This window comes from Sinocyclocheilus rhinocerous, unplaced genomic scaffold (genome assembly GCF_001515625.1).
Source record: "Sinocyclocheilus rhinocerous isolate Xijiao unplaced genomic scaffold, SAMN03320098_v1.1 scaffold1870, whole genome shotgun sequence".
In the NCBI taxonomy this organism is placed as follows: domain Eukaryota; kingdom Metazoa; phylum Chordata; class Actinopteri; order Cypriniformes; family Cyprinidae; genus Sinocyclocheilus; species Sinocyclocheilus rhinocerous.
This window is the reverse complement of record NW_015664009.1, coordinates 722,166-741,764: the sequence shown is the minus strand read 5'-3', so window position 1 is coordinate 741,764 and position 19,599 is coordinate 722,166. Positions and strand designations below refer to the sequence as shown.

Sequence of the window (19,599 nt, the reverse complement as noted above, 5' to 3'; positions counted from 1 at the left end):
CTACAATACTACAGCGAGAATAAAAGTTATGCTTTCTTTCTTTGCGTGAACATTTGGGTGGTGTTATGCAAATCTTCCCACATCGTGACGTAGGTATGTGGGGGCGTGTTAGAAGGAGCCGTTTTAGGTAGGCGTGGCTGACTCTTAACTTTTATAAAGAATATCTCTTTGGATTTGAGACTTTAGTCTTTGCAACTTTACAGATCTTCTTTATGCACCAAGAGCTTGTAACACTCAAAAGAGAAAGGAAAAATTTTAATAGCATCATATGACCCCTTTAAGATTTCTAGATTAAGGTTTCTGTCCTGAGTAGTACATGCTTCAAAATTTCTTCATTCGTCTTCCACAGAAGAAAGTAATACTAGTTTGGAAATAAAAATAACAGAATTTTCATTTTTGGTCAAATTATTACTTTTTAATGTAAAAGCAAATATGTTAAACAAGGAGAGTTTTTTTAGTGTTGATGTGCATGTAATGTGTTGATGTAGCCCCTCCCTCTCTCACTCTCATAGGACTGTTCTGACAGTGACAGCAGCTCTGTTCTGTAGTCAGGTGTGTTCAGTGATTCTTTTGGACAGCATGGATCTAGAGTATTTCACCATACAGCTGCACCATCACAGAGATCCTCAGTGGGACCAATTCAGATTAAATTCCCTTCACAATGAGGATTTTCTGAACACTATGCTTTTTTTTTCTTTTGCATGAAACAATAGTATCTTCACTATCAAGAGGGGCTCTATTTGGTTTCCGTTATAAGTGAATACAAATGATTTACGCAAGGTTACTGGCTTCAGAAACATGGAGCAGAAGTGGTTGAGTGCCAAGAGATACTAATAGGGCTCCACTCCATTAGTATCAAAACTAAGCTCACATTGATCACTGTGATCATGCTATTGTGCAAGGCATTTGAATGAAGCACAACAATGCTAGAATATGGAAACCTTGCAAAATAGCAGAAATCTTCCATAATTGGAAAGTAAAGGTAAACTAGTCACATATTATATATGCTATATAACCTTTGTGACCAATTTTGATAGCTTGCTTTAAAGGACTTGGCTTAGATACAAGCTGTCATCAAAAATGACTGCATCTCTTTTTTTGAGTATGCAGAACAAATCACATCTTGTTTTAAACACTTCATCTGCATTGAGCACATTCAGTAAGGTCCGAAAATCACATCCTAACACGTATTTCTGTCATGAGATACTAACTTGGATGCCACAGTACTAATCGAAACATGATTCACATTTTCAAAATTATTTTATTGACATCATTTTACACTGGAGGGCCAGTGGTTGTGTTCCGACTGTAAATTACACACTTTTCCTGTTTATTTATTTGTTTCCTAACTGTATGGCCCTCAGAAGGTCTGAGTGCTTACCATAAAGGTTTGTGGGTAAAAATGACAAACTACATTACACTACTGTTCAAAAACTTGGAGTCGGAATGATTTTTAATGCTTTTGAATTAAGTCTCTTATGCCCACCAAGGTTGCATTTATTTGATCAAAAATACAGTAAAACAGTAATATTGTGAATTATTATTATTATTCAAAGTAACTGTTTTCTATTTAAAATGCAGTTTATTCCTGTGATGGCAAAGCTGAATTTTTCAGCTACCATTACTCCAGTCTTCAGTGTCACATGATCCTTCAGAAATCATTCTAATGATATATTTTTCCCATGACATATTTTTTCAGGATTATTTGATGAATAGAAAGCTCAAATGAAATAGAAATCTTTTGAAATGTTGAAATAGAAATCTTTTGTAAAATGATAAATGTTTTTAAAGTCACTTTTGATCAACTTGCTTGCTTGATTAATCAATTTTACTGACCCCAAACTTTTGAATTGTAGTGTATATGGTAAAAATAATAAAGCATTTTTATTTTTCATGTTTATTTCAAGCTGCCAAGAAGAAAACCTCAGAGAGCAACCAGGAGCCAAAGCCAGAGGGAGGGGTCACTAAGAAAAGCAAAGAAATTATCAACAGACTAGCTGAGGCAAAAGATTAAGTGCACTTTCGTGTTTGGGGGGGTTGAGGAGGCTATACGGAATAGAGGACTCTCATCCCCTTGTTCATGACCTTACTCTAATGGCCCGACTCTGATGGTGTCTTTACCTACGTATTGTAGTGGATCAAGGCTTGTCTGCTTGATTTGTCTTGACTGTGTGGCCACTGTCCAGTCTATTATGAATCTATCTTTGCTTTTGCCCTGTGTCTGCTCCCTTTCCATATACATCAATAGCTTTCTCTGTGGCAAAGATGATTCACGGATCCTTGTTGCATGCTACCTCTGAGCAAATGGCCAAATGATAAGATAAGGTTTTTGCTTTATCTTGCATTGAAAAATATTTACTGCAAAAATAATGGTCTTTTCTTTCAAGCAACATAATTCAATGTGATATGGACTTAATTTGAAGTATATGGATCATTCTAATTAGACGCACCAATAGCATTGCTCATACACTAAGATGTAATATTTGTCACCACACATTTGGATTATAACAATGTTGTATTCCTCACAAACGATCAGCAATGAACACAAGAACGTCTTAACATCTCAAGCTGCATGTTTAAAGGTTGTGTGACAGTGTTACACCTGAAATTAGCAGTTAGGCGCCTCACACGTCAGCAAGAGTACCATGTTTAACAAATGAACACGATCCAGCTTCACTTTTAAGAATCAAAAAGAATATTTCAGATCTTTCGACAACAGTGCCAGTCATTTTTAAACAAACTGAGGCATGGTTTCTCTTAAAGTGTTATTGTTACCGTGTAGTGTAGAGCATTATGCTATGGAGACATATTTACGCTTAGCTTGCTCTGCTCTCAATAAAGCAACATTTAGATGCTATGTCATGCTATGTAATAAGAGAATTTACTGATGTAAACCTAAAACTGCCTGCTTTCCTTGCATATGCTGTAATATGGATGATTGAATTGGGAAGAATGCTGCTAAGCATACAGCTGAGGTCCATGTGATTGACAGACAGAAGCATGCCCATCATAGTCATCTGTATGTTAATCATCATTCTGACCCGATCTGAGGGGTGAGAGCCCTCTCAGTGTAAATCTACAGCCTTATATACACCGTATGTATATATATATATATTTATCAGTTTGGAATAATGCACCAAAATGTCTCAATTTTTGTTTCTGTAGGTGGAGAGGCATAATATATCACTTTCCAAGCCAAAAAAGACAACAAGCCATAGCAAAACAGTGAAAAAATCAAAGGAGAAGCCAATCGCTGGGAGTCAAGCTGCCAAGAAGAAAACCTCAGAGAGCAACCAGGAGCCAAAGCCAGAGGGAGGGGTCACTAAGAAAAGCAAAGAAATTATCAACAGACTAGCTGAGGCAAAAGATTAAGTGCACTTTCGTGTTTGGGGGGGTTGAGGAGGCTATACGGAATAGAGGACTCTCATCCCCTTGTTCATGACCTTACTCTAATGGCCCGACTCTGATGGTGTCTTTACCTACGTATTGTAGTGGATCAAGGCTTGTCTGCTTGATTTGTCTTGACTGTGTGGCCACTGTCCAGTCTATTATGAATCTATCTTTGCTTTTGCCCTGTGTCTGCTCCCTTTCCATATACATCAATAGCTTTCTCTGTGGCAAAGATGATTCACGGATCCTTGTTGCATGCTGCCTCTGAGCAAATGGCCAAATGATAAGATAAGGTTTTTGCTTTATCTTGCATTGAAAAATATTTACTGCAAAAATAATGGTCTTTTCTTTCAAGCAACATAATTCAATGTGATATGGACTTAATTTGAAGTATATGGATCATTCTAATTAGACGCACCAATAGCATTGCTCATACACTAAGATGTAATATTTGTCACCACACATTTGGATTATAACAATGTTGTATTCCTCACAAACGATCAGCAATGAACACAAGAACGTCTTAACATCTCAAGCTGCATGTTTAAAGGTTGTGTGACAGTGTTACACCTGAAATTAGCAGTTAGGCGCCTCACACGTCAGCAAGAGTACCATGTTTAACAAATGAACACGATCCAGCTTCACTTTTAAGAATCAAAAAGAATATTTCAGATCTTTCGACAACAGTGCCAGTCATTTTTAAACAAACTGAGGCATGGTTTCTCTTAAAGTGTTATTGTTACCGTGTAGTGTAGAGCATTATGCTATGGAGACATATTTACGCTTAGCTTGCTCTGCTCTCAATAAAGCAACATTTAGATGCTATGTCATGCTATGTAATAAGAGAATTTACTGATGTAAACCTAAAACTGCCTGCTTTCCTTGCATATGCTGTAATATGGATGATTGAATTGGGAAGAATGCTGCTAAGCATACAGCTGAGGTCCATGTGATTGACAGACAGAAGCATGCCCATCATAGTCATCTGTATGTTAATCATCATTCTGACCCGATCTGAGGGGTGAGAGCCCTCTCAGTGTAAATCTACAGCCTCTTGGTCCCGAGCTCCTCCTGGGTTGTCCTACACGTGCTGTGCACACCATTCTAGGTGCTATCCTCAAGCTATGCTTTCCATAACAGTAGTGCCTGTATATTGAGCAACATAGGGCCATCAGATGTCCAAGTGATAATTCTAAGTGTGATGTGCTTGTGTTGTGAGCTTGCATTGAATGAAATTGATTAAAATCCTTAAAGCAATACATTTGCAATGTGGTTTGTGACTTCGAAATTTCATGGTTGATAAATCTCGTGGCATCATGTTTTAATGGAAAATGGCCTCATGCAATATAAATCTTTTAATAGAACAGGAAATTGTAATTATTTATTTAAAACACACACATGTATCTCTCTATACTATACTATACTATACTATAATACACTATATACATATATATGTCCACATATGTGTGTGTATTTAAACACGTGTGTGTATATTCATTTTTGTATTGTTTTTTATATTTGTTTTATTGTATTTATTTTAGTTCTAAAAAATTTGTTCTTTGACTTGAGGGCCTTTTCTACATATGACTGAAGCATACTAGAGAAAAACTGATCCACAATAATTTTTTTTTTTTAAAAAGACGAAATAATCAAATTGATAAAACTAAAAGAATCTTACACTTTAAAAACACAGATGGGGATGGTGGTGCTGCCGGCCTTCATCTCAGAAAAGAAACATTGCAGATTCACTGGACTCCAAGCAGCGACTCAGTCGTCCTCACAAAATTCAATAAATAATTCAAGTCTCAAGCTCTGCATAGTGTTGGCTAATTCAAGTCACTGCACGAATACTGTTTGGGTGTGGTATAGTGAAAATGAAGACAATGGGACAATGTAGCTTCAAATAAAAAATGTGAAGAAAAGCATAAATGAAACTGTTCCACTGAACTCTTCACGTAAAACTCATTCAAATGTACAACATCCCAGCTCTAAAGTTAGAGAACAGCACAAAAATGTCACATTCTTAAATCCAGTTACTTCTGATCATATTTGAATGAACATTATAATGAATTCCCCTAACATCCTTTTTTTATATATATGAAAACATGTCCTCACGTGCCCTCCAGTGGTTATTTTGAGTGCTGTTATTTTAAATGCATTTCTCCCACTTGTTTTTCTATTTTGAAACATAAATAAAACCAATAAAAAATTACATCTATTGATTATATGCATATAACATAATACCAGTAACAAACTTTGCAAATAATAAAAGTAGATCATTTTATTTGATGTTTATGAACTCCAATAATACTAATAATTGTATTATATATGTTTCTTCTTGTTCTGTCCAAATATACTGTAATGCACTTCCACACAGTTGTAAAACTATATTTACTTTAATCTTTCTGAAATTTCCCATGTCAGCAGAAAGATTCAGGCGGGCTTTTATTTTGTCTGTGACACGGAAACACACGTCACGAGTCACGACCGTCTCCATCCTCTCAAACAAACAAATTACCCGCGTTCCTGTCTGTCTCCTCGTCCGCTCAACGGACATGAAGTTTTAGGCAATTTACTTTTCCAAACAACGAAGCAGTTTTACAGAACAGAGTCCAGTTACTCAGTATATTTTAAAACTATGTAATTTTCCTTTACACTGATGATGACTGAATGTGTGCGCGCGCTTCTGAGCCTCGACCAGTTAATAAAACTGAACTCGCAACTGATCCTCAAACCAGCCCGTGACTCATTAACATCAGAGTAAGTGACTTTAATCATTCATAACCTCTCTGGCAGTATCAGGGTGTTGTATTGAGATTTGTTAGCTTGTGTATGGTGAAGTAAACAACAAGCACTCGACCTTGTTTACATCACGAGTAATTAAACGTTTGTTTACATCGCACGAGCTGACGTCTTATAATTGTTTTAAAGGCACGGTAAGAGTGTTGTCATTACTACCTTTAGTATTCTGAAGCTTTTATTGATGTAGTTGTTCGCTTTCTCAAAGGTTAAGATGGCAAAAAGAAGAAATGTATCTAAAATAGTGGTGGCATGCGAGTGGGCATCATGCACTTTCAAGAGTCAAAGCATGGAGGAGTTGAGTGATCATATGTCTCTACATCTGAAAGACCATCTTGGGGTAGGAGATGCAATGGAGGAACTGGGTAGGACATTGTAATGCATGCATAAGTAGACAAATAAGGCAGATCTTTAATGCAATGTCTGTGACAACATTTGAATTGTTTATAAATCGTAGTCAGTGCATATATTAGGATGATTGTGTGTGTTTGATATCTTGTCTGTTATAGAGGATTATCCATGTCTTTGGAGGGGCTGTGAGTTCCTGGCGATGGGAAGCCAAAGTGAGCTGATCGCTCATGCCCATTTCCACATCTTCCACAGCAAGCTGAAATACACTGGGACTCAGCTTCTTGAATCCCACCCCGAACTGCCTAGTTGCACTCAGGATCTTCACAGCAGCAGCCTAGTCCCAGATGTCTCTGAGGGGTTCGTCTGTCAGTGGCAGCACTGTGATGTTAGTATTGTAGCATGTTGACTTCTGTTTTACTTTAAAGGAATAGTGTACCCAAAAATGAAAATTTGCTGAAAATTTACTCACCCTCAGGCCATCCAAGATGTAAGTGTTTTTTTTTTGTTTGTTTTTTTCTCATAGGAACAGATTTGGAGAAATCACTTGCTCAGCAATGGATCCTCTGCAGTGAATGGGTGCCGTCAGAATGAGGGTCCAAACAGCTGATAAAAACATCACAATAGTCCACAGGTAATCCACACAACTCCAATCCATCAAGTCCTCTATCCATAATATTGATTTCTCGAGTGAAAAAATTTGGTCTTGCCTGAATCATTAGAGAAATAATCTAATTATTTAAAGCGCCGATTACAAACAAAAACAGTCCTAAACAAGTATGTTAGTGGATTTTGATTTGAAAGGACAACAGGGGATGGACTTTTTCCACTGGAGGAAATGTTATTATGGAGTATGTACAGGTATTTTGGCCAGAACTGATGGTTTAAAGTTAAAGATGAGTATGTTATTTTTGACGACACCCATTCGCATCAAAGGATCCATTGTTGAGCAAGTGATGTAATACTAAATTTCTCCAAATCTGTTCCGATGAAGAAGCAAGCTCATCTACATCTTGGATGGCCTGAGGTTGACTACATTTTCAGCATATTTGCATTTTTGGTTGAAATATTCCTTTAACTTAGACATTATATAATGAGCTTGTCTATTATTTATTTTGCTTTATCAGAGTTCCTTTAATAACCCTGAGTGGTTCTACCGTCATGTTGACATGCATGCACACTGCACTGAGCTCCAGCCCCTTCCTGATCGACAGCAGGCTCTCTTCTGCAGCTGGTCAGGTAGGCGCTGAAAGCAGGAATGTTTCACCAGTGTTTAAAATGTTCCTATGTGAAACATTTTTGCTCTTTTTGCAGGCTGTGATGCTTTCTTTAAAATCAAGTACCGCCTACGTGAGCATCTGCGCAGTCATACACAGGAGCGGCTGGTCGCTTGCCCCACCTGTGGCTGTATGTTCTCCAGCAATACTAAGTTCTTTGACCATATCCAGAGACAAGCAGAACCAGAAGGTCAGTTTATTTAGGATCGTTTCTCTTCACTCGCTGACAATATAGCAACTCTGATGTTTAAGAATGTCCATTAAATATCACTTAAGTATGTAGTTTTATAAAGACATTTTATTACAGACTCTCTTACATGTGGACACTGTGACAAAGCATTTGCCAGTGAGAGGCTGCTGAGAGACCATGTTCGTCAGCATGGTGAGTTAAAGCTTGATAAGTAATTTAAACTTTTGAGACGGGGATAGACAATATATCAATACCATATCAGTTACTGGCTGACATTAGAGATTTAAAGGGGTCTTGAACTGCATTTCTAAAAAAACCCAAATTTTTTTTTGCATTTTAATGCATTTTTTAAGAGGTGCGCTTATAATGTTACTATTATTTTTACATAAAAAATTGTCAGAATTTTCAAATAAAGGCATTTTCTGCCCAGATTTTAGCCCTCTGATTTGAAAGCTCTGTTGGAAGTGTGTATGGGTGTGTCTGCTGTGAGACTTCAATGGAAACGCCCATTGCTATGATTGGCTGCCATACAAAATAAGTATTACATGTGGAACTCTCTCTAAAACCTTTACTACATTTTTACTATTACAGCTGTTGAGATTAACTAATCATGAAAAGTGTTGATTATAGCATTATATTTAGATCTACTCCCGTCACATGAAAGGTTCATTGTAGTAGATGAAAGACTGTTGAGCGCATGAATGCAGCGATCTTGTTATTGCAACATGAGATTTGCGCTTTCACGGATGCTTTTATCATAACTACCAGTGCAAACATGATGTAAATAAGAGATTCATTGTGCAGTGTAGACTGCACATAAATTGATAATAAATTTGCGCTGTGTGATTGACCGCTCCAGCGATTATAAAGGGAGCATTCTTTGATCTTTTCCGTATATAATTTAAATTTAAATAACATTATTTTCATGCTACTAAGAGAAACGATGTGTAGTAGTCACTGGCTTGATTTGCTGATGCATAAACAGCAATAAATGATCTTGAGACGAAGAACATCTGACTGTACATGAATCATTACATATAAGAAATCACTGATCGCAGATTAAGCATTAGAATGAACACAGTTACTTACATGTTGTGGTAATCCTGTTGGATCGGTGTCTTACAGTAAAAGTCTGTTTGCAAAGCCTGCGCCGAAACTGCGACTGATTTACCAAAGAATCTTCAGTGAAATGTACCGAACAAACAAATAATGCTCTACTGAGACATCCACATAGTTGAAAATAAATAAGCACTTTCCGAATCCTAGGATTAAAATCCTTTGGAAGGTAATGTTATTTTTAGTCTGGTGAACCTGTATTGCTCTTCTCTCCTTATCTCACTAACACTCCAGTGGGTGGGACCAAAGGCGCAATGATCTGATTCTGCAGCGGTGGTCTTTCGCTGCACTATTATGTCATAAAGTGGCAAAATCTGAAACAAGTCATTTTCTGAGCTTGGTTTCAATAAAAGCTGTTTTTGAACTGACGAGGAAGTTTTGAGTTCTAAAACTTACAGGAAGTTTTTATAGTACAACGACCTCAAAAGATCAAGGAAAATTGGATTTCTCAATTCATGACCCCTTTAAATTCATTGGATATGAAATTGTGCATGCACATTTCCTGATTTTACATTTACATTACATTATAATATAATTTACATTGTACATTATAATGTAATTCTAAAATATAGATTTTAGTTTTAATGTTATATATATATATATATATATATATATTTTAGGCAAAATAGTATGGAATTTTAATATCAGCTATAGCATGAAAATAATTTATCAGCTTATGATTATTAGCCAGAATGTCATGCATCCCTAAATTTAGGATGATTTATATAAAAAAAAAAGACCTCTTCTGAAAAATAGTATTGTTCTTTATAGATGCTTTGTATGTCATGTCATATTTATTTATATACTGCTTTATTCAGTACGGATTGTTTCAAAGCAGCTTCACAGTAATGAACACGAAAATAACAGTATTTTTTGATTATTTTATTAATGGTTTTAAAGTATTGTTAAACACGGAAAGAAATAAAAAAGTACAGATGAACTGCAAAAGCTAAAAACACAAACAACAAAACAGCTGAACTGCCTCACTAATGAATAGTTGAATTATTGAATATTATTGAAAATACTAAAGATAGACACACAAAAAAGAATTGCTTTATAACCCAGATTGAAAATAACAGTATTAATAGTGTTTATTCAGCTCAGTTTAGTTTTGTTTACATTCAGTAGTGTCAGTGCATTCTAATTGATAATATTACAGAAAATTAAGTGTAATTTAAGTGTTGTTTTTTTTTTGCAGTGAATCATATAAAATGTCCTCTCTGTGACATGACATGCACGTCCCTTTACACCCTGAAGATCCACATCAAATTCCGTCACTGCGATGAGAGGCCCTTCCCATGTGACTTCTGTGGGAGCAGGTGGCTGCCCAGAGTTTGCACACTGCCCACATACACTCAATGAAGTACTGAAGAATACATTTCTTACATTGAATGGTTTGTCTCCTTACTTTAGCTTCAAGAACCAGCACGATCTGCGGAGACACATGGAAACACACAATGAGGGAGCAGCGTACCGCTGCACAGAAGAGGGCTGTGGATACTCTTCACGCATGGCACACACCATGAACCAGCACTATAATCGAGTACATGAGGTCAGCCAGCAGAGGGTGCTATAACCTCAGACAAGTTTCATTTTTAAAAGAACGTTTTTGAGCTCTGCTTACAGCATCTGATTCAAAATGTTGATTATTACAGGAAATCATTTTGGCACATCCATACCGAACTATGAAACTAGTGTGATAGTGTTTACTGACCTTGTTTGTGCAAAGACTGAATTGTGTCGGTAACAAATAACCAGATGTTTATTTTTTTTGTAATCTTCCAAGTTTATGCACTTGTACAGCTCAAATCAAAATCTTTTCTACTGATTAATTTTAGTGCTTTAATAATAAGCTTTGCAATTCTGCTTTTTTTTTGCCTTACTGACCTTTTCATTCATTTATATATATATTTTTATTTTTAAAAATTATTCATTTGTTTACATTTTTTTGTGTTGATGTGTTCAATTATGTTAATCATCTTTTACACATACACAGATTTTAGATTTTATTTTGAGTAATATTTTTTATGGTTTTCCTTTTCTTTTTACCATAAAATAACGTATGATATCTCTCTGCAACAGGACAACATGGTTCCGAGGTATAAGTGTCACCTTTGTGACAAGACCTTCTCTTGGTGTTACACTCTCACCCTTCACCTTCGAAAGAAGCATCAACTCAAATGGCCATCTGGACACTCCCGTTTTAGGTGTGCAATTAATAGTATCTTAAAGTGTATTTAGTTGCTTCTGAGCTAATCATTTGCCTTTGTGTACTAAAAATTGCCTATTGAACAGGTACAAGAAGGATGAGGATGGGTATCTGCGGCTCAACATGGTGCGTTTTGAGACTGTAGAGGTTACAGAAGAGTTGATTAAAAACATGGCTGAAAAACGCACCCCTCGCAAGGTCTCTGGTTCAACCAGTCACTCCAAGGAGCCCATGCTGCATCCCGACAGCGGCAATAGCACTCCCCAGCACTCTTCCTCACCCTCCTCTCCTTCCTCATCTTCCTCAACCTCAGAGCTCCTGGAGGGTACTGACAGCAGTGGATTAAAAGGTGATGAAACATCTGTGTATTGTGTGTTGAACACTGTGACTGAGGTCAGTGGGGATCCAGAGGAAGCGGCCCAGCCCGGTGGGCCATCAGGGGCTGTTAGAGCTCTGGCTGCAGTGGCTAGAGGTCTAGGAATGGATGTGGTATAATCTCATACCTATCAAATGCAGTTTCATCAGAGATAACCTGTGTGAGAATATGCTAATATTTCCACATAGTGAGGTAGATATGTGGGGGCGTGTTAGAACGAGCCGTTTTAGGGGGGTGTGGCAGAGTCTTAACTTTGATAAAGAATATCTCTTTGGTTTTGAGACTTTAGTCTGCAACTTCAGGGATCTTATCTAAGCACAATCAGCTTGTAACACTCCAAAGAGAAAGGAAAACTTGAAATCGCATCATATGACCCCTTTAAACATTTTCCATTAGATCAATGTTTTTATAAACTAAAATGCAAAGTTTAGAGGATGATGTATGGCATCATCTTTTTTTTTAGCATTTTGCTAGTGTTTTATTTTAGGTTTTTACATGATCTCAGGTGTCTAATACATTTGTAAATTTTTTTTCTGAAAAACAGTATCACTCTGCAAGTTTTTTTTTTTAATTTTACAAAAAATTTACCTTTGATATTTCTAGCTCTGTGTTTTAAAAAATTGACTTTTGCTTTTATTTTTATAATGACCAGGAACAATAGGATGAGTTTTCGAGCGTAAATAGCTATCATCTAATTAATTTGTGTTGATATTTATTGAATATTTTGTGTATTGTGCTGTATTATTGTTCCATTGTTTCCTTGCTATAGTTGTAAATAGTTGTGTATTATTTAAAGTCCTTTAGTTTCAAATATATTGTTAACATTCAAAAAGAACAAGTAAAGTCATTTTTTCTCAGAAGTCATTTTAATATTTTTGTTTTTGGACAAAAAAATAATAATTTCCACCACTGTACATTTCATGACTACACATTGTTTCACATGAAGTGCTTGATATACAGGAGTCCATCAGATTCTGATGAAGTCCAGTTCACCGAGTTTCAGTGTGGGTGCGAAACAGGTCTGTCTGTGAGAGGGGTCATCCGTCTCGGAGACCCTGGATGTGCTGCCAGCATTGGGAAAAGTGGGTGTGGCTGAGCGTGTACGTAAGCAGCAGGTAGAGTCCTACTGAGCGAGCTGTAATGTGGGAGCCCTGTGCAGGGGTAAGCTGCCGTGAGGAGTCCTGGAGGCGGTAAGTGAGGATCCAGTGCAGTATGATGCAAAGTCAGTAGGCGGCTACGCTCGCTCTCTTCTCTCAGGAAGGCCAGGCGTTGCCGTTCCTCCATTTGACTCCTTTGCTCCAGGACCATGGACTGCAGAAATGGCTCTCGTAGGTAAGCAGGGTGTCCCATCATGGCACGTTGCAGGGGGTCGGTTCTTATTAAGAGGTCCTTGCCCAAGGAGTCCCTACGAGGAAGATCTAAACCCCGGTAAACATTCCGCATAGACTCCCAGTGTTGAGGCGAGTAAGGCAGCCTTTCGGCACCAGGTAGTGGACCCATTCCCAGAAAAGGTGAAACCAGCCTAGTTCTGTCAAGACCAGGGTGGCCAGCTGGGATTCCTATTGGCAAAGGAAGAGTTGAAAGAGGTGAAGGGTTAATAGCAGGGGCTCTGGGATCCTGCCATGTTTTTTCTGAAACTTTATGGTGTGTTGTAACCTCATGGTCCTGGTCGTCTCTCTTCTCCTCCTTCACTCTCACCTTGCTGCTTTTGGCATGGGGTTCATACTCTACTCTAATCTTCTTCTCAGCTGGCTCCCAGGGTTGGCTATCACTGTTTGGCCGTTTGAGATCCTCTCTCTGCTGCTTGGGTGATGAACTCTCCTTTCCTGCTGGCTTGTCATCGGTGGGCTGCTGCTTGCTTTTCACATCCTTTTCTCTTCTGTCACTTTGGATCTCTTTGTGTTTTTGCTCCTCAGTTTCTCGAGTTTGTTGTGGAAGCTCTTGGACTTGTCTTTTCTCTCTTGCCTGGTCCTCTTCCTTGGGCTCATTTGGAGAGGAACTTTTCAAGGATTCTGTTGGTTGTTTGTTGTCCAGTGCACTATTTCTGATGGGGGACAAATGCCGTCCATTTGATTTATCTTTTGGTTCCCTGCAATGATTGAAAGAAAACATTATCTATTTGAACTCTTGATCAGGAGGTCAACTCCAAGAATTCTTGATCAGGTAGGTTATCTAGGACCAGGTGTCTCCAGTCCTGCTCATGGAAGCTAATGTCCTGTGGAGTTTATCTCCAACCTGCCCCAAACTGACCTGCCTAGAGGTTCCTTGGGTAATCCTGAAGACCTTAATTAGCTGGTTTAGGTGTTTAATTGGGACTTAAGCCAAACTCTGCAGGACAGTGGTCCTTCAGGAGCAGGATTGGACACCCCTGGCTTAGGCAGTTAGCCCCTGCTAAACTGTTATGTGGGCAAATAAATAAATAATTGCAGAAAGTAATCCGTTAGCATTTCCAACTGTTCAATAACAGTTGCTCGGCTAGTGCAGGACTCCTTGGAAGTGGAAGTACCCAATTTGAAAATCTTTCCAGAACTAAGTGCTCATGAAGCAAATATGGCAGCAACCTGGTCACAGACTTTTGGGGATGCACATGCTGACTGAGCAACTGTCATTGAGATGAAGGGAAATGTTAATGTATCACATTCTGCATGTACCTTCTTGCTCTTGACAGACTAGCAAAATAGCTGGTACGTACCTTTCCTCGTCATCTTTGTTCTCTAGGGAATCTCTCTTATTTGCTGCTCTGTCCGGTATGGAGGGAGCTCTCTCGGTTTCAGAAGGCCTTGAACACAAAGAGGGCGTCGGGAAGGATGAGGGCGTCTGGTGCAGTCTGTTCCAGGGCTCTAGTGGTCCACTTGAAGTTGGCACCGTTTTACCATCTTTAGTCCCATGTGCTGCATTTGGTGCTGTGAATGTAATTATCGTCAGTCAGAGGAAGATTACATTTTTTAACCTACAGTAGAAGCAGATCCTTTCATGACAGGATAAATGATGTCCTTACTTAGTGATGGGTTTCCTAGTCCTCCAAAGGCAGATGAACTCAGTGTACTTAGGCCTCCAAAGGTGAGTGGCTTATTAAGAGACTCTACACAACAACAAGGAATACGTGAGTTTAGTAAGCTTTTTGAGCAATAATGTGGATCTAATATGAACTGAATTCTGAAGTCAGATTTAATCTTACCATGATGGGGGACTACACTGTGGAGATTGTTTGGGGTGTGCGGTAAGGATCCATAGGGCGAAACTGAAGGGTGTGTGGGACCTAACAAGACACGCAGATACTGGTGAGCACAGTCCTGTTTCTGCCAGACTTCCTCTTATAAAGCTTATAAAATTGATGTTTTATATAATCAGAGGACACTGCTCACTGATATCATGGGCATTCATTAATGTTGACACTGACAGTAGTACACTCTAAAAAATGCTGGGTTGTTTCAACCCAACTTTGGGTCAAATATGGACTAACCCAACTTTTGGGTTAAAAATGTTATGTAAAAATGTAACCCAACAGTTGGGTTAGTCCATATTTGACCCAAAGTTGGGTTGAAACAACCCAGCATTTTTTAGAGTGTACCTAACCCTAACCCAGTCCTGTTCCTGGATGGCCAGCGTCCTGCAGAATATAGCTCCAACCTGCCCTAAAATACCTGGAAGTAATCCTTCAAGTAATCCTGAAGTCTTTGATTAACTAGTTGAGATGTTTAATTATGGCTGGAGCTGAACTCTGTAGGACATTGGCCCTCTAGCAGGAGGACTGGACTACCTTAAAATCAATGGAAAGGAGCAGGTTGATAAGAATATACCTAGTGTTAAGCCATAACTGTATAATCTAATTGGTTGATGGGATGTTGTTCTAGGACCAACAACTTGGTGATCCAGGAACATCCTATTTGGCTAAATTACAGTCACTAGTGTGGATTTGATCCATGCTGTAATTCCTACCTGCATTAGAGAGTATGGTGGAGGGGCGGGGTAAATCACGTGGCTGCAATCCCATGAAGCTTGAGCCAGGCGATCGGTTCAGAAACTCAGGCTTAAACCCAAAGTCTAATTTATGTGGCTCAATCTGCATCTGCTTCTGTAACCCAAGAAATAGAAAATGGTTACAGATAACTTGTCCAAAACTAGATATATTTCACATCTTGAAAAAAAACAATCATTTATTTTGCGCTTACCTTAATTTTTTGCTGATGATGGTAAAGTTGCCATGCAATGTGGACATGCATTGCACACCACTTCCCAGGTTTCTGAGGAAAATGTAAAAAATAATGAATGATGGGTAAAGAATTGAGTTTCTGATTTACAAGTTTAATAAAAAGGAGTTGAATAATCACATGCAAACCTTACCTTTGGTTTAGGACACATGGGGTCAAGAAGCTAAAAAAAAGAAGACAAAAATACATTACATTATCCTTCTTATATTTCTTCAATGATATACAGAACAGCTGTAAATATTTCTTAGACCTGTATGGCTCAGATTTTGACCCATTAGAGAAAAGCCTTGCAACTGACGCTAAATTGAAACTTACTCTGGAGTCCTTCTGTAAAAGTTGGTGTGCCACTGATCCTGGTCTTGACACCACGTCTAGTGGGTTGGAAGCCTGCAAATACAAAATTTGTGAATACTGCGTCCATATATATTTAAATTATTCTCATGACTACAAATCCATAAGATGCCCTGTTCTTCCTCAGTACACATTCTCTCTTATATAAGTAATTAAGTGTGGCTAGTCCAACCCTTTTCTTATTTTTTCTGCTCTTTCTTTGTGGGAGGTTCTTCTCAACTCAAGAAAAATCAAGTTATTCACAGGCTTCTATCAGTGTTGTCAAGGCCTTTTAAGAATGCTGCGTTTTGAACAAAACAGGTGGAACTCTGTGCGCAGGTAGGCCGGGGGAGCTAGAGCGCCTCCTCGATCGACAGTCTGGGAGGCCAGGAACCGAGAGTTTAACTCCTGACGCAGTAGGTCATGATCTAAAGGGAGCGCGACAGAGCGAATCAGAGCACAGCTAGCAAATATGTGATTTATTTTTTCAGTCCATTTGGTGCTGCTGTACCTGTGTAGGGAGCTGTTGATGGTGCACTGGGCGCCTCCTCGATCGACAGTCTGGGAGGCCAGGAAGCGAGAGTTTAACTCTTGCCGCAGTAGGTCATGATCTAAGGGGCACACGACAGAGCGAATCAGAGCACAGCTAGCAGATATGTGATTAATTTTTTCAGTCCGTATGGTGCTGCTGTACCTGTGTAAGGAGCTGTTGCTGGCGCGCCGGGCACTGGCAGAGCACTTCCTGTTAAGAGGGGAGGAGGAGGAGGCAGGGCTGTCGTCGGGGCAAACATGGTGAGGTGCTCTTCTTTACTTGTGCTGATGCACTCTCAAGTGCACAAAAGTGACTACAAACAGCTTTTTCCTTCAGGCTTCCTTCAATCTTTCTTGGGTTCTAAATGTCTCCTCCTTGTGGCATGGTGCTCAGTGTTTTCTGCTCTCGCATTTGTGGTATTAGCAACATCAGCAAGACCTGCAGGTCAAAAAAATATTGAGTCAACACACGTTATATTAGGCCAGATGATAATTCGAGAATCATCATACCAAACACAGTGATTCAGTCACTTTGAGTACAAGATTACGTTGCTAGCCTTGGCAGAACTCACTGTCATAATGCTACACTCTGTGCCCACTTCAATCTGTGAAGTCATGACAAGTTTTTACCTGTTTTATCATTTAAAATTTGAACATTGTTCGTTTGATTACTTGATGGGTTTAATTAAAGAGTATACTATACATTTACTGGAGCTCACGGTAGGTCTGTAAATGTTTATAAAAATGAAAGAAAAAAAAAATGTTTTTACTAAAAGTCCCTTATGAAAAAAAATGAATGCAATTTTAACTTCTGGTACCCAACTTTTGTGCTCAATTCCTGATTAAAATGAACTCCTCTCTTAAATTTTTTCTTGCTGAATATCCTGTTTCAGTAATAAATATGCCACATTATAGAAGAAAAATGGGTTACAGTTCACACCGACATTAATAAGCATTCTTGGACTATTACCTCACACATTTATGAGCAATGATTAAACTGCATAAACTAATTGAAGTAATAGTACTAACCAAAAATCTGAAAAATTAACATACAATACCACTCAAAATGTAGGGCCAGTAAGATTTAAAAAAAATACTTTTTTCAGTAATGATGCATTAAATTGATCAAAAGTGACACTTTTATAATACTACAAAATATTTGTTTTAAATAAATGCTGTTCTTTTGAACTTTATATTTATCAAAGAATTCTGAAAAAAAAAGTAGCAAAAAAATTTTCAACAGTGATAAGAAATGTTTCTTGAGCAGCAAATCAGCATATTAGAATGATTTCTGAAGGACACTGAAGACTGGAGTAATGATGCTGAAAATTCAGCTTTACCATCACAGAAATAAAATACTGTTATTTTAAAAACAGTTATTTTAAATTCTAATAATATTTCTCTTTTTACTTTAGTGAGCATTAGAGAATTCACTCAAGAGCATTTTAAAAAAATCTTACTGGCCCAAAACTTTAGAACAGGAGTGTATTAACAGTGGCACAGCACACACAATGCTGCAGTTATTGTGTCAAAGCAAAGACAACAGTGTAAAATGAGGGAAGCAGATCTTAAAAATAAACAGAGTAGGATATCTCTATTTTTACAGCATTAGCCCTTTCATGACTGCCATACCGCAGATGATGTTTTGGTTTCACCGTGACATTTACTGATCCCTCCCAGGGGGGGCGCTAATAGTGAATGCAAATGTGATGAAGGGGTGAAATCCCTTAGGGATTCACCCATCTATACAACCTGCAATTACCTCCTTTTGAACAGCACTCATGCACATAAAGCAAAGCAGTAAATCTCTTTTGTGTAGAGCTGTCAATTTGGGCCTTTTCTCCAGTGCTGCTGGATCTATAGTGAAAGGTCTTTTGAGAGCCCCATAATGGATTGCTAGCTTCTCCGAGGGGTTAGACCTCCTTTCGCGAACACCAGGGGTCCACGGAGGAGGGAAACACAAGGAGCAACTTATTCGACCTGAACTGAGCTCCAAATCCCTTGTGATGAGCTGTTTGTATTGAACAGGATGACACAGCCGCAGGGGTCATTCAAACGCTGGGAACAGTAAATGTGTGTGGAGAAACGGACTAAACATGAATCCCAAAAAGTTTAAAGGTGCTTGCAGAATGCAATACTTCATAAACTTCCAGATCCGTAATGAGATGAATGCTGGCGGAGACCATAAGTCTCCAGAGAGGAGAACAGACTAGTCGGTAATGAGTGCTACAGGCCACATGACAACTCAATAGCTGGACTGGCTACAGACTAATTGAGTAAAGCTAAATAATAAGCACAGAGAGTCCTTAATAGACCCTTGGGTCATAATGGCGCTGGTGTTTAAATCTAATTTGCATCCCGTTTAATCAAAAGAACAGCATGTGCTGATGTTCCCTACCATCAGACGACGCAATAGCGAAGAAATGAAAATGTTTGGCTCGTGCTTTTAAGACTGGTTTCGCTTAAACTGCTTGTTTTCAATTAGTGTCATGGCACGGTAACGCTCTATTTTGATGCAGGTCAGGAATTAAGCTAAGCCTCTTTTTGGAGCTGTCAGGCCACCAGTGCATTTGTCTTCCTGTGTCAGTTGGCAGATCCCTTCCCCGAGCCATTTTTGTCATTCATCAAGCCCATTACTGGCCTAACCCTTCCAGGCATGCAGAAACGAATGGTCTAATCCCTTCATTCTCACAAAAACAAGATTAGCTGGAGGTTAAACACTCGTGTTCTTTAAATTTTGTCCTTGACAGGGTGCCAGGGGAAAGCTCTTAATCTCGTGAAGGAGCAGTTGGAGGGAGCTTTGTGTGCATACAAAAGTAGAC

The 19,599-nt window shown here is 38.6% G+C and overlaps 3 protein-coding genes and 1 long non-coding RNA gene across 8 annotated transcripts in view; 2 read left to right on the top strand and 2 right to left on the bottom strand.

Moving 5' to 3' along the window:
- Positions 1-4,647, top strand: part of LOC107729131 (microtubule-associated protein 6-like) — a 9,547-nt gene extending 4,900 nt beyond the window's left edge. Inside the window, exons 3-4 of one of the 2 annotated variants that reach the window (XM_016539520.1) lie at positions 513-552; positions 3,166-3,242. In XM_016539520.1, the coding sequence (XP_016395006.1) occupies positions 513-548 (36 nt within the window). In that variant the 3' untranslated portion in view covers positions 549-552; positions 3,166-3,242. Of the gene's footprint in view, positions 1-512; positions 553-3,165 lie in introns of both variants that reach the window. The other variant, XM_016539519.1, reaches the window with a different exon arrangement.
- Positions 4,648-5,858: 1,211 nt separating this feature from the next.
- Positions 5,859-11,868, top strand: LOC107729102 (histone H4 transcription factor-like). Its single transcript, XM_016539462.1, has 10 exons — positions 5,859-6,150; positions 6,398-6,554; positions 6,699-6,925; positions 7,665-7,776; positions 7,852-8,004; positions 8,122-8,196; positions 10,319-10,439; positions 10,534-10,672; positions 11,203-11,327; positions 11,416-11,868. Exons 2-10 carry the CDS (start codon positions 6,404-6,406, stop codon positions 11,822-11,824), a joined length of 1,512 nt encoding a protein of 503 aa, XP_016394948.1. The 5' UTR covers positions 5,859-6,150; positions 6,398-6,403; the 3' UTR covers positions 11,825-11,868.
- Positions 11,869-12,593: 725 nt separating this feature from the next.
- On the bottom strand, positions 12,594-16,350 carry LOC107729123 (autism susceptibility gene 2 protein-like). 2 transcript variants are annotated; one of them, XM_016539507.1, is made up of 8 exons: positions 16,232-16,350; positions 16,050-16,079; positions 15,878-15,949; positions 15,645-15,780; positions 14,884-14,964; positions 14,704-14,787; positions 14,398-14,608; positions 12,594-13,794 (listed from the first exon to the last, which is right to left on the bottom strand). In XM_016539507.1, the coding sequence occupies exons 2-8, from the start codon at positions 16,065-16,067 to the stop codon at positions 12,705-12,707; spliced, it is 1,692 nt and encodes a 563-aa protein (XP_016394993.1). In that variant the 5' UTR covers positions 16,068-16,079; positions 16,232-16,350; the 3' UTR covers positions 12,594-12,704. The 2 variants fall into 2 exon arrangements, with proteins under 2 accessions (XP_016394993.1, XP_016394994.1); XM_016539508.1 differs by lacking the exon at positions 16,050-16,079.
- Positions 16,351-16,783: 433 nt separating this feature from the next.
- LOC107729124 (uncharacterized) overlaps positions 16,784-19,599 on the bottom strand; it is an 18,524-nt gene continuing 15,708 nt past the window's right edge. For all 3 annotated transcript variants that reach the window (XR_001638556.1, XR_001638557.1, XR_001638558.1), the window contains 2 exons: positions 16,941-17,216; positions 16,784-16,857 (listed from right to left, as the gene is read on the bottom strand). This is a non-coding gene — a long non-coding RNA (uncharacterized LOC107729124). The remainder of the gene's footprint in view (positions 16,858-16,940; positions 17,217-19,599) is intronic.

What these genes read in the sequence shown, in the direction of transcription:
- LOC107729102 (XM_016539462.1), top strand. Translation starts at nt 6,404, where the DNA reads ATGGCAAAAAGAAGAAATGTATCTAAAATAGTGGTGGCATGCGAGTGG. An exon ending in AGATGCAATGGAGGAACTGG is followed by an intron (nt 6,555 to 6,698) that starts GTAGGACATTGT and finishes TGTCTGTTATAG; the next exon opens with AGGATTATCCATGTCTTTGG. An exon ending in TCTCTTCTGCAGCTGGTCAG is followed by an intron (nt 7,777 to 7,851) that starts GTAGGCGCTGAA and finishes CTCTTTTTGCAG; the next exon opens with GCTGTGATGCTTTCTTTAAA.
- LOC107729123 (XM_016539507.1), bottom strand. An exon ending in CAGTGTAGTCCCCCATCATG is followed by an intron (nt 14,788 to 14,883) that starts GTAAGATTAAAT and finishes GTTGTTGTGTAG; the next exon opens with AGTCTCTTAATAAGCCACTC. An exon ending in ACTAGGAAACCCATCACTAA is followed by an intron (nt 14,609 to 14,703) that starts GTAAGGACATCA and finishes TTACATTCACAG; the next exon opens with CACCAAATGCAGCACATGGG.